The 14,026-nt window shown below is 35.9% G+C and overlaps 1 protein-coding gene across 4 annotated transcripts in view; it reads right to left on the reverse strand.

The window, feature by feature from the left end:
- Positions 1-5,361: 5,361 nt before the first annotated feature.
- The window catches only part of GTF2A2 (general transcription factor IIA subunit 2), a 35,694-nt gene continuing 27,029 nt past the window's right edge, over positions 5,362-14,026 (reverse strand). For all 4 annotated transcript variants that reach the window (XM_067748808.1, XM_067748797.1, XM_067748788.1 and 1 more), the window contains 4 exons: positions 12,786-12,907; positions 11,709-11,813; positions 8,224-8,350; positions 5,362-5,666 (listed from right to left, as the gene is read on the reverse strand). In XM_067748808.1, coding sequence (XP_067604909.1) covers positions 5,641-5,666; positions 8,224-8,350; positions 11,709-11,813; positions 12,786-12,857 — 330 coding nt within the window. In that variant the 5' untranslated portion in view covers positions 12,858-12,907 and the 3' untranslated portion in view covers positions 5,362-5,640. The remainder of the gene's footprint in view (positions 5,667-8,223; positions 8,351-11,708; positions 11,814-12,785; positions 12,908-14,026) is intronic.

The raw sequence follows: 14,026 nt of genomic DNA on the forward strand, positions 1-14,026 counted from the left end.
CAGCAAACACTCTAGGGGACCACTGTTTTGATTCCTTTCTAGAATGCTGCATCTTTCAATCACCTCAGCTTTCCTAAACTCTGATCTCAGTGTCTTCTCAACTCAGCAAGGTTGTCAGGCTCTGTTTAGGTTACCCTCTCCCTGTGTCTATAGTCTGGGTATTTAAAAAAATATATATATATATATTTATTTATTTGGCTGCATCAGGTCTTAGTTGTGGCAATGCAGGATCTTCGTTGCGGCATGTGGGATCTTTAGTTGTGGCATGCAGACTCTTAGTTGCGGCATGTGGGACCTAGTTCCCTGACTAGGGGTTGAACCTGGGCCCCTGTACTGGGACCCAGTCTTAGCCACTGAACCACCAGGGAAGTTCCTGTAGTCTGGGTATTGCCTCTATGCAGTGAGATGGAAGATTGTAGACCTCAACTATTTCTTTGCCCCCTTTCTCAGAGATTACAGCCTTGTGCTGCCTGTTTTCCAATGTCTGGAAAACACTTTCATATATTTTGTCTACTTTTCTAGTTGTTTTTGGAAGGAAGTTAAGTCCTGTCCTTGTTATTCTGGAATGACTAGAAGTCTCTGAAGATGGGAACTTAAAAAAAAAAAAAAGAGATTAAAATTGACATATAACGTTAGTTTTAGGTGTACAAAATGGTGATTTTATATACATGTATACTGCAAAATGATTACCATAATGTTAATATCCATCACCATACAGTTAGAAATCTTTTTTCTTATGATGAGAACTTCTAAGATCTACTCTCAGCAATTTTTAAATATACACAGTTGACCCTTGAACAATGAGGGGGTTAGGGTTGCTGATCCTCTGCAGTTGAAAATGCATGTATAACTTATAGTTGGCCTTCTGTGTATGTGGTTCTTTTGCATCTGTGGTTCCACGTTTGTGGATTCAACCTACTGTGGATCGTGTAGCATTGTAGTATTTACTATTAAAAAAATTCCTGTATAAGTGGACTCACACAGTTCAAACTGGTGGTGTACAACACAGTATTGTTAACTATAGTCACTGTGCTGTACATTACATTCCCTGGATTCATTTATAACTGCAAGTTTGTATCTTATGAGCACTTTCACTCATTTTGCTCACCCTGTCACCATCTGCCTCTGGCAACAACCAATCTGTTCTCTGTATCCATGAGTGCAATTTATTTGAGATTCCACATATGAGGTCATACAGTATCTTTCTCTAACTTATTTCACTTGGCATAATGCCCTCAGGATCCATCTGTTTTGTTGCAAATGACAGGATTTCCTTTTTTTAATGGCTGAATGATCTGGTCCTTGTGGGCCATAGATGACACATTTTCTTTATGCATTCATCCATCAATGGACATGTATTTTCCTGTCTTGGCTATTGTAAATAATGCTGCTTTGAACATAGATGCAGATATCTTTTCAAGATAGTGATTTCATTCCCTTCACATAAATACCCAGAAGTGGAATTGCTGGATCATAAGGTAAATTTATTTTTAATTTTCTGAGGAATCTCCATACTTTTCCATACTGGTTGTACTAATTTACATTCTTCCCAGCAGTGCACGAGGGTTCCCTTTTCTCATCTTCACCAATGCTTGTTGTTTTTTGCCGGTAGCCATTCTAACAGGTGTGAGGTGATGTCTTACTGTGGTTTTGATTTGCATTTCCCTGGTTAATGATGAGCATAGTTTCATGTACCTGTTGGCTGTATTTATGTCTTCTTTGGGAAAATGTCTATTCAGAACTGTTTTTTAGCTATTGTCTGAATTCTTTATATTTTGGATATAAATCTATCAGGTATATAATTTGCAAATATTTTCTCCTCTTCTGTAGGCTGCCTGCTCATTTTATTGATGGTTTTTCCTTTGCTGTGCAGAGCTTTTTAGTTTGGTGTAGTTCCACTTAATTTTACTTTTGTTGCCTTCGCTTTTGGTATCAAATACAAAAAATTCACTGCCAAGACTGATGTCAGGGAGCTTTACACATGTTTTCTTCTAGTTTTATGGCTTCAGGTCTTAGGTTCAAGTCTAATTTAGTCCATTTTGGTTAATTTTTTGTGTGTAGTGTAAGAGAGTGGTCCAGTTTTCCCAACACCATTTATGGACAAGACTGTCCTTTCCCCATTGTACATTCTTGCCTCCTTTGTCATAAATTAATTGACCATATATGTGTGGCTTTATTTCTGGGCTCTCTATTCTGTTCCACTGATCTATGTGTCTGTTTTTATGCCAATATTATCATGCTGTTTTGATTACTATAGATTTGTAATATAGTCAGAAAGCAGGAAGTGTGATGTCTTCAGCTTTGTTCTTGCTTTAGCTATTCAAGGTGTTTTGTGGCTCACTTTGGTAAACAGAATGCGTAAAAGCAGAGGAAGAAAGTATCAGAGAATAAGAGTTGGGACATCCACGAGAGAATACTGTTGACAGTTTTCTAGCACAATGCTCTCTTGAACTAATGCTGCTAAATCTTTTGCTGTATGTTGCAAAGTTCTTATACCTCTTACAAGGTAGAATGCCTTGCCCCAAACCCCAAGCACATTCTATCTACCTATGTACTAGAAAAATAAGATTCTATTATTACTACAGCATATAAAAAAATAGCTGGATGAATTTTCACCAAATTAGGGGGCAGTTTTAGAATGGATTGACAGAACCAATGTTGCAGATTCTTATGGAGAATTTGCACTTTCCCTTACCATGCATTGTTTTATTGATTCCAAATTTTATAACTATGCTACAAATAATTGCTTCTCCAGTTGAGTGAAAACACACACATACATTCCAATATATGTATGTATTTTACATATTTTACTATTAGTGATTCAATTATGACCCACTCAAAACTGACGATAACATACCTTAAGACACTGGGATTGATGTCAACCAAGAGATAAAATACTTTCTTCCCCCTTAACATCAGCTGAAGACAGATCACTATAAACAAACCAAACAATGACCAGTCAGGCATCAAACCCAAAGAAGCTATTCTTTGTCCACTATTTGGGTGTTAAAGTAGTACTCAGTAATACATTGAGACAGGACCAACTGTACTTTACCACACAAAGTCCAGATTTTACAGTTAGTTCTACTAATAGATGAATTAATGGACTTTTTTTCTTCTTCCACATTAACAGGCAAGTAAGCTTATTATCACTGGAGTCTGCAGCCAGGTGGGAGAGCTTATACCAAAGTGGTGTAAGCTCTGGCCGTGTCTCTCCTGTAATTTCCAGTGAAGTCCAAGTACTGCTGTGGGAAGATTAGAACACCTATATCACTATGCAGATGTTAGCCATGGGTATGCAAGTAATTAGAACTGAGAGGAGGAAATGTCAGGCTATGACTTCTGTACTCCTGCCCAGGCGAAAAGAGAGGTGTGTATGTGGTGGCTGTCTAAGTACAAGAATTGGTTTCAACTGGTGGAATGTGGTATAATCCCTAGGGTTTACACCTAGGGACACTATAAACCCTAGGTATTCCACACCAGTTAACTGGATGAGTATGAGTGAGTACTGAGAGTGATGTAAGTTCTTCCTGTCCTTTGCTGTGTTTTCTCATGACTCCTTTGTTAAGAGCTCACAAGGGAAGAGCTCAATATGGGTTGTACTCAGATACAAGTGTGTTTAAGTTTTGAATGATGGATAGGATCTTGATTCTGAAAGGAAAGTCATGAGAAATGAAGGAAACAGCATAACCAAGACAAAAGAGAAATCTGACTTGTTTCTTTCTCAAATTTAATTGGAGCAGACTATGTGCTCATTGGTAGGGAAGGTCACAAAGAGAACACTGGAATAGACTGTGCAGAATGGGCTACAAGGATGAAAGTTAGTTTTAATTTAAGAATCAAGGACTACACTGACGTGCTGAGGTAATACTAGGAGCACGAAGGCATTAGTCCAATTAGTAGGTCGTGGCAGTCAACCATTTCCTGTAAGAAACTCATCATCTAGGTCATGTTACTTTTGTATGTTTGAAAGCATAATCTAGTGACATCATTTATAGGATCTAAAATCCCCCAAAGTATACACCTCCAGCCCTGTACTTTTCTTAAGATCGCAGTGACTGTTAATAACATGAAAAAAGTTTAAACCATAATTTACTCCTTAAGAAACAAATTTCTACAACCATTGTAAGTTTACTATCAATATAACCTGTCTCCTAACTATTATGTGGAACCTGCAAAATAAAAAGGTATTGATCTTGACCCACTGCAATTAAGAAAAATCCTAATTAGGTAACCTTTGGTAACTAAGCTTCTAAATCTGTAAAAAGGGTAACAAAGTTCTTCCAGGGCTGTTGTGAGGATTATCCAGAAGAATATATGTAACACAGCACTGATAATGAAGTTAGTGATGTTGGCCATTATCTTACATAGATCAGACCTGAGCACTGATTACTTAAAAATGATGAAACCTATTATATAACATGCTTCTACAACTAAAAAAATAGGGGGACGGTGTGCAATATAAAGGTCTTTTTTAGTACTTTAATAGGTTTATGAAAAGCTATTTTGCTGACGATTACTGCCAACTCCATTATCTCTCAGCAGAGTGAGAGTGAAAGGACGGCTTCACATTGAAAAGGGTTGAACTGGGAATGACCGCAGGATGGGGCTGTAAAAGCCTACTTCTACTAAATGATAAACATTCTCCCTCTGTGACATTTTAGAAATGCCACTTTCTTCATCATATATTCCTAGATTGACAAAGGAAACTTTTTCCTTCAAGTACACAAAGATATGGGATACATTTAATAGGACTTTTTTTTTTTTTTGCAGTGCATGGGCCTCTCACTGTTGCGGCCTCTCCCATTGCGAAGCACAGGCTCCGGAAGCGCAGGCTCAGCGGCCATGGCTCACGGGCCCAGCCGCTCCGCAGCATGTGGGATCTGTTCAGACTGGGGCATGAACCTGTGTCCCCTGCATCGGCAGGTGGACTCTCAACCACTGCGCCACCAGGGAAGCCCTTAATAGGACTTTCTATTGAAAGTCTAATAACTGGTAAGATGTAGAATATTCTAAAAATGAAACCTGACTCATGGACAATTTAAGAAATAATTTACATGTAAAGACTACATGTTGTTGTTTAATTTTTCCTAGTTGAGTTCTACTTAGATTTTTCACACCAATAATTACCCTTGGTTTTGTACTTAAAAAAAAAATTTTTGTAAGGAAAGTTCTAGTCTGGAATTTTGGTCTTGCCCCTGCTAATGCTTTCATCAGTTAAACTAACAAACAATTGATAAAAACTAACTTTACTGAAATGAATGCATTTTCTAATTTCCTTTGCAAGGAACACGGTGCTCTGTCAAAATGCTTATCTAATATCTCCATATTGCTCAGTAGCTCTAGCAGTTATTACTCACATTGAGTTTTAAAATGAATTTATTAAAGAATGGTCTTAAGAAGGCCACAATCTTTGATTTGTCATTAAAAAAAAGTTCTGTTTCTTCATGCTGTATAATAAAGTAATGTAACAAGGTACAGAATTATAAGCTTCTTTCTACTGGAATTCTCTGATAGTACGGCACAGTGTAGTCATTTCTGCAATGCTAGAATAAATTAAAAAAAAAGTCTCTTCTATGCTTCTCTTCAAAAAGCGATGAACAATAACAGGATGGCATTAAAAAGCCATTTTTTTCCTATTCATTCTGTAGTATTGGAGCCAGTATCTAGGAAACAGAGGAGAGACACAGTAAATTCAAGCAGCAACTTAAATTTAAATATGTTGAGAAAAATCTTTCTTTCAAAAGTAAAACAGGAAGTAATGGTGGTGAAGAAGGGGAGACAAGGGTGGAAAAGAAAAGCTGACCACAGTAATATCTTGTGCACGTAAATGTCTTTTTACCTCTGCCTTAAAAGGCAAGTTAACGCTTAGTCTCCACATTTATATTAAGAGAAATCAAGTTATACTACATTTGGTTCATACAGCTGCTATACTTTTTTTCCAGTCCTCTACTGTCCACAAATTTAAGACCACAAAGGACTATAACATAGAACAGAATTGTTTTAATTCCTGGCGAGAAAAACACCAAAATTCTAGCCACTATCAATCACTTTCTCTGCTTCTCTATTTGGAATTGAACTTTATTTCAGAAAGCTGACTTTTAGAAGAAATGGGCTTATTTCGCAGTAGTACTGCATTTATCTGGTTACTAAGGAATGGTATTAATTATTACTTAAGCTTCTACCTCTAAATGCCACAACTATTTATACTTTAATGATTGATTGTATTTTCTGCTGACACGAGTGCATGGAACACAAGCTAAGCTTTTCTTGAATACTCAACCATCGTTTCTTTGAAGAACAATGACTGTACTGTGCTGTAAGTGGGGCAAGTTCCTCAGAAGCCACTGCAGTAGGTAAGGCTGATTTGTACTTTATATACACTGAAGTGTGAAAAAACAGACAATCTTATATCTTTAAGAAGCAAGAGAAATACACTCTAAAGACTACCTCTAAGTAAAATACATATGTTTACATGGACTCTTTGATATTATTAAGCTTGCTGAGGGGCCTTCACTGACTTTTTGGTTCTTAGCTGTTTCAAATGATTGATCGATTGACACTCTACTAGTCTACATCTGTGCTGTCCAATGTGGTAGCTACTGGCTAACCACATGTGGCTATTTAAAGTTAAGAAAATTAAATAAAAATTAAAACATTAAATTTCTCACTTGCCCTAACCCATTTCAAGTGCTTAACAGTCAGATGTGGCTATTGGAGAGTACAGACAGGAAACATTTCCATCAGCATGCAAGTTTTATGAACAGTACTGATCCATATCATTATTAACTCATTTTGATAGTGGTCTAGAAATTATACATTAATGCTTAAATTCTATAGTCTAGTAAAAATCTGAAAACCTAAGGGTTATAAGGGTACTATTAGCCTAAATTATAAGAAAGACATGAAAAAAAGTATACATTATCTGACATACAGAAATGTTATCTGTGATCCAGGAACTATAAAATTATAAACATAGATTTTTTGTTGTTGTTACAGCAAAGAACAAGCTATTTGGTAATTATATAAAAAAGTCATCTTAAAGTTCTTAGAATGATTATCCCTAGTTAACCTTCCGAAATGAAATGTATGAGCCACTGTAACATTGCTAGTTTCAGAGACTCTGACATCTGGAAGATATGATTTCTTTAAAAAGGGATAAAGGTATATAATTCTAGGCAGCTATCAAAAATCAGGTTTAAGAGAACAGTTAATGACTTACGTGTAAAAAATGATATATTTGCAAATGAGTATGTGCATACATATATTACTGTAAAGATATGTATAAATAAAGACTAGAAGGTTACACATTAAAATATTAAGTGATATGTTATCTCCAGATGATGTTACAAATGATGTTTTTCTTCTGTGTGGTTTTCTGTCTTTATAGCTTTTCAGTGATAGGGCATTTCTTTGAAACCCAAAACATAAATACAAAAAAACCTAACCTACAACCTGAGAAACGGAGGGTCCTGCTTTCTACATTTCTCTTTCTCTTGCTTTTCAAAATTCCCCTTCTTGGAAAGTGACAGTATTCTCTATTTAATTTCAGGAATAGCTGCTTTAAACACAAATTGTTCAGATTACAAAGTAAAAGTAAGTATAATTTATATATTTAAAATTCAATTAGTAAAAAGAAAATAATCATGGAACAGAAAGCAGAGATGTATAGTTTTTGAAACATTTAAGGACCTGAAGAAGTTCTTAGGTCTGCTGTAAAAATATCTGCATGTAACAGATCAGAGGACTAGAGGACTAGATATTTACCATTATGACTGATAAGGCTCTTATGGTTATTTAAAGTCTTTTAAATAATCATTTTTAAAATGTATAGGTCTCCAACAAAACAAACCATAGGATTAAACTGTTGAAATTAAACACTTCCTTAAAGAAAAAGAAAAGCTTTAGAAACACTTCAACTCTGCAACTGAAATAGGGAAGAAAAGCTTATTAATATATCCGCCCCCCCCCCCGACCCTGCACACAAAGTCAAGCTGTGGAAGTAGTCTATGTGTCATATGAAATGTTTATACCTAAAGTTAGTAAGAGGACTATGTGAGATCTGGAATCCAGAATCTAGCTGAGAAAGAAGCCTGGTCTCTCTATCTGGGAGTGGATCACTGGCCATTTTCTCCCTAAATGTCAGATGAAAGTTTTCTAAAGACTCATGAAAACAAGATTTCAAGTAGCTTTGCTTTCACAGTAATTAGGGCAAACACTTACTTTTACCATCACAGGCTACAATTTTCACTTTATCCACTTTAATAAGTTCTGTCACCTCTCTGAATTCAACATCATTCAATACAAAAGTCCACACATTATCGCAGAATCTGTATGTATTTAGAGAGCCCTTTAAAACAAAACATTTAGACAAACCATGAAAAGTCATTTTTCCCCCTCACATTTTTCTCCAGACAATTTAAGAAAACCTAGCTACAAGTACATAATTCTCAAAATAGGATGAAAATTAAGGAAAATCTTAAGCAAGCAATCTTAAGTGTTAATCACTTAAAGAAAAAAATTGTAGATAAATTTGCTAAGGGAAGAGTTAAAAAATATTTTAGTTAGCAGACTACTTTCAGCACTGGAAAAGCCTGCAAATTACTTACCTGAAATCTTAAGAAAAATTGAATGGAAATCTGAATCTGTATTTCTACTGCCCTCATGTGGCTAAATTATGAAAATGCATTTGAATTTTTTTATATAAATACTTAAAAAAACTACTTTTTAAAAGCAACCGATTTTACTGTGTATGTTGATTCTCTGAATTTGTACAAAAGCAGGGAATTCCTAGAAACATTCATTTTCATCCTGTGACTTATAGCTCAGATGAATTACTGTATTAGCCACTAAAATTACATTATTGTCCTCTGCAACTCACCTCCTAAAAAAATTTTATCTGAACATTAAAAGGAACTTTTTGCAAGGGTGGACACCAACAGAATATAATCAAAACCTGAGAGAGATATACATGCACAAGTATTTACATATGAAATTTAGTATTCAATGAGACATTTATATGCCTTCACAAAAAAAAATTCAGCACAAAACTGTTCCCTGCAGTGTTACTTGTAATATCAAAAACTGAGTTCTCATTAATGGCTTAAGTTAGAATGATTACGGGAATTTGAATAATTACTATTTGTTAGACTATACTAGGCACTGAGAATACAACGGTAAGCAATACACATATGATCCCTGTCACCCAAGAAGGTTAGCAGGGGAGATCACTAAAACAAGTAAATACATAGTGTAACAGTGCTATGAAAGATTGTCACTGGGTACAATGGGAGTACGGTAGAGGCAGCCAAGTAGGACAGAGAAAGCTTGAGTCCCAAAGAATGAAAAAGAGTCAACGGAAAGGTGGGACAGCAGAAAGGAAGACAAACACTTGGAATGGGATAGTAAGTTCCTGAAAGGAGAATATGACAGGAGGTCCTAAGGTGAAAGAGATCATGGAGAACCTTGGGAAAGCTTTTCCCTATTGTGAGGGCATTAGGACGTCAATGAAGGATTTCAAGCAGAGGAGTAACATGATGAGATTTGCATTTTGCATTTTTGGTGATGACGACATGAACAGACTAGAGGGGAGTCTGACTGAAGGAAGGAGAGACGCTAAGAAGCCGATAGCTTTTAGCTGGCTGAATCAGACAGGTGAAAGTGGCTGGGCGATAACAGAGGCAAGGGGGGTCCCGGGAAGTGGAGAGATTTTAAAAGGTAGATCTGTCAACGCTTGCTAACCAACTGGATACGGTAGGGTGGGGAACAGAGAAATCTTTGACATTCCCAAGTTTCTGGCTTGTGTAACAACGCATTCATAGAAAAAACTGGTTTGGGAGGAAAGTTAAATTTGAGTTTCAGCTACATCTTACCATATCCAATAAGCAGCTGGAGTGTAGAAGCAAGTATGGGAGCATATCAATTTTAAAGCCAAGGACTGGATGAGATCATTCAAGGAGAATATGTGGAGCCCTAGATAACCCTTAAGGAAAACCAGCAATTAAGTGATACAAAGTAGCCTGAGAAGAGGGGCCAGAGAATAGAAGAAAAAAGCCAAAATAGTAAGATTTCAAGGGAAGTATGCGTTTCAAAAGAGACTAATCAATAGTATCACTAATTATGCATTAGATTTAGCAATAAATAACTTGGCAAGAGAAGTTTCAGTGGAGAGGTGGGAGTAATGCATAGAAAATCACTCAGGACATATTAAAAAGATGCAGTTGTAAATGTAAAAAAAAAATTTTTTTTTAATTAGATCTCTTCCTTGAGTATAGTTTGAGCCGTTGGAAGGCTGAACAACCAAATGCCAACCTCAATGTTCATTTCTGGCTTGTGTATAATCAGAGATCTTATAAGTGTGTGGGTTACTGTCATATCCAGTTAGTGGCAGATATGTCAATGACTTGAACCAGGCAAGTCACTGCTATTTATGATTAGCATGTGAACATTCAACTATGCTGAAATTCTATTCTTTATATTAAAAATTTCCTTCTATATGATAGATAACATGTGGCTAAACTGTATCTTTAATGCACCACTAATAAATACATATATTTTTTACAGTTAATTTACCTTTAGCTCAGGAGATCCAAACTAGAAACCTACAATAATACAACTAGAAGACCACTCAGGCCTTGTGAACCCTACGACTCTGATAAGTAGTCAAACAAATTTTCTACATGGGCAAGTACGTATCAACATGGATCAATTTAGAATTAAAGGATCAGGTTCTGAATGACAAAGTAGGCACATTTGTATGTATGGTTGTACAAAAAGGAAGCTTTGCCAGCATTATTACTGTTAAAAATTCAAGAATCCACTGATAAAATTTTATAAAGCCACGTTTTACTCCAGATAATTTGTTAGGCATGTGAAAATCATGTGACTTATTTATATGAACATAAAATACATGCAGATTTTACCCCGTCACTAAAATAAGTCAAACGGGGCCTGTCTTCTTTTGCCCTGTATACCCAATATCCAGAACAATGCCTCGTATTTAATAGGCATTGAAATGTTCGTTGAATAAATGATAAATTTTTCTTTTGTGCTTTTCATCACAAACTAAAACCAAAAACCCCAAACACTGATGTTCTCTTAAATGCAAATTAACATCTATATTCTTTTCATTTGTTGATTTTCATATCTTGTAATCTGAATTTACCATCGAATTGAGAAAGACAGTTTTGTTCAGTTTGGGATTACTGTTCAAAGTACAAATGATTCAAATGAGACCAAGCTACCAGAAGAGACCATTATCTGCCAACAGGTCAGGTCTTTATAAGCCATGTTATCTAAGAGTAGGTGGGCGGCAACGTGAAGTTTCTAGAAATAACTCTGAACTTCCCTGGTCAGAGTTTAAAAAACATAACTGATCCTTAGAGATTACTCTCACTTACCTTCAATCCTGCAGATAATGTTTCAGACATTTGAAATCTCAGTAACTCTTCAGGGAAGGTAGCCAAACATACATAGGCTGATTTGTGAAAAACAATGGAATAAGAATCTAAAAACAACTCTGTATCTAACATTAAGTGGATGAACTTAATATACAGATTTAAACATCAAGCAGGATTTAGTTGTTATCAAACAAGGTCCAAAGTTTGATTAAGCCATCTCTTTTTATGATTAATAAATATGTAGGTGTCCTAAAAAGCACTATTGTAACAACCATGGTGCAGCTTCTAGATTTAAGAAAATATCCTTACCCTGAAATTGACTCGGTTCCTGACCCTCTGTGCCAACGCTGAATTTATAGCCTTATCAAACTGAAGTAGAACTTGAAGGGCAAGCTGGGGGGTAATCTGTTGAGACTGAGAAAAAATAAAGGTCATGAATCTTCTTAGAGAAGAATATTAAAGAAAAAATAAAACAAAAATACATGAATTATAGGGCTTCCCTGGTGGCACAGTGGTTGAGAATCTGCCTGCCAATGCAGGGGACACGGGTTCGAGCCCTGGTCTGGGAAGATTCCGAGCCCTGTCTGGGAAGATCCCACATGCCGCAGAGCAACTAAGCCCGTGAGCCACAACTACTGAGCCTGCGCGTCTGGAGCTTCTGCTCCACAACAAGAGAGGCCGCGACAGTGAGAGGCCCGCACACCGCGATGAAGAGCAGCCCCTGCTCGCCACAACTAGAGAAAGCCCTCGCATAGAAACGAAGACCCAACACACCCAAAAATAAAATAAAATTTTTTAAAAAGCTAAAAAAACAAAAAATCATGAATTATCATCTAAAATTTAACTGAGGTTAACCAGAGCCTCTAAACTAGAATCCCTTAAACTAGAATCCCTTATTCTTTTTGCCATAACTGACAACTAAGAAGCAAAGGCTGACAATATTTTCTTGCATTATCTTGACACAAACATAATTTTGAAAAGAAAACATGCAGTGATGTTACAACACCAGGACAAAACTTTGTCTACCACTCCTTCACAGTATCTGGAAAGAAGTGTTCGATAAATTGAAGGAACCAAGTTTCTTTTAAATAAAAAACTTGGGACCAATAATACATTAAAAAAAAAAAGTCTAATCTTATCAAAGCTCAAAATATATGAAAATAAATGGAAATATGTAATATGTTCTTGGATGAGAGGTTTACATAAAAAGGTTAATTTTCCTAAAATTAAAATATAAATTCAAAATTCTAATTTAAATCTCAAGACTTGTATTAACTTATCCAAAGTTATCTTAAAGCTATGTAGACTATGCCATTCTCATAAGTATGAGAACAAGAATTATTATAGATCCATCTAAATAAAAATGTTGATTTTTTACTCCCTCACCTGTATAAGCTCATCGAGGCTCTCCTGAAGACTGTTTCCCAAAGTGGTATTTCTGTACAACTGATATGCCATGGCTTAGGAGGGGAGAAATTCTTTTTCTTATTCAGGCTTGCATTGATATCCTAAAAATTTAATATGAAAGTATTAAAAAAATTATAAATTACATATGTAACATAGTCTACTTCATATTTTCTAATATATACTATTAGCATACTATATAATAACAGGAATTGCAAGGAATAGTTAAAAATAGTTTTTCTATATACTTTTTCTGTTATTTCGACGTAGGCATTTATACTCCTTTGTACAAAGTATAGATATATATATTAAAATGTACATCTTTACCATTTCTTTCAAATATCTACCTTTTGACCTAGTCTAGAATTTACCATGTACCATTCTTTTCTACTTACTGTCAAGTCACTGATCCAGACAATCTTCAGCTCACATTTGAATGCCTTCCCCTTCATTTTCCTGTTCTCTTAAAATTCAGTATTTAGAGTGCCTACCCAGAAGATAGCACTGTGACAGGTACCATGGAGAGGAAGATAAAGATACACTTCTGACCCTAAAAAATTTATACTTTAGAAAACGTAACAGACACATAAAAAAGTTAGAGAATAAGAACTGTGATAGAGATTATATACAGTTATTATGGAGGCTGCCTGTGGACTGAATGAGTTGGCTCACAAAAGCTTCCTGATTCTTCAAGCTAGACTTTAGCCAAGCAAAGGAGGAAAGTCATCTTAGGCTGAAAAAATAAATAGAATGAGTAAAGCCATAGAAGGATGAAATAATACAGTCTGTAGACAGAACTATAAATTGTTCCATATTAGGGTATAGGTATGAATAGGAAGTGGTAGGAGATGAGGCTGAAAAAGATGACATGGATGGATTTGTCAGGAGAGGTGCCAGGATTTTATAATGCAGGTAATGGGGAGCCCCTGAAGCTTTCTAGACAGGAAAGGTCAGACAGATGGGCAGCAATGTAAACAATGTACTCAAGTGCAAGATTAGAAAGAGATGAGGGCTCGAAGAAGGTGCCAGTAGCACATATTCAGCAAATACTGAGCTTTACTACATGTCACGTATTAGATACCTGACCTCATGGCACTTTCAGTTTCAAGATGGACAGAAGGAGACAGGTGTATTCAGGAGTAAACATCAGGGAAAACTCAGCAAAAATAATAGTTATCAGTCTTCACATTACACACCTAGTGAGCATTTGATACACTTGATCA

This window comes from Pseudorca crassidens, chromosome 1 (assembly GCF_039906515.1).
Source record: "Pseudorca crassidens isolate mPseCra1 chromosome 1, mPseCra1.hap1, whole genome shotgun sequence".
NCBI lineage: Eukaryota > Metazoa > Chordata > Mammalia > Artiodactyla > Delphinidae > Pseudorca > Pseudorca crassidens.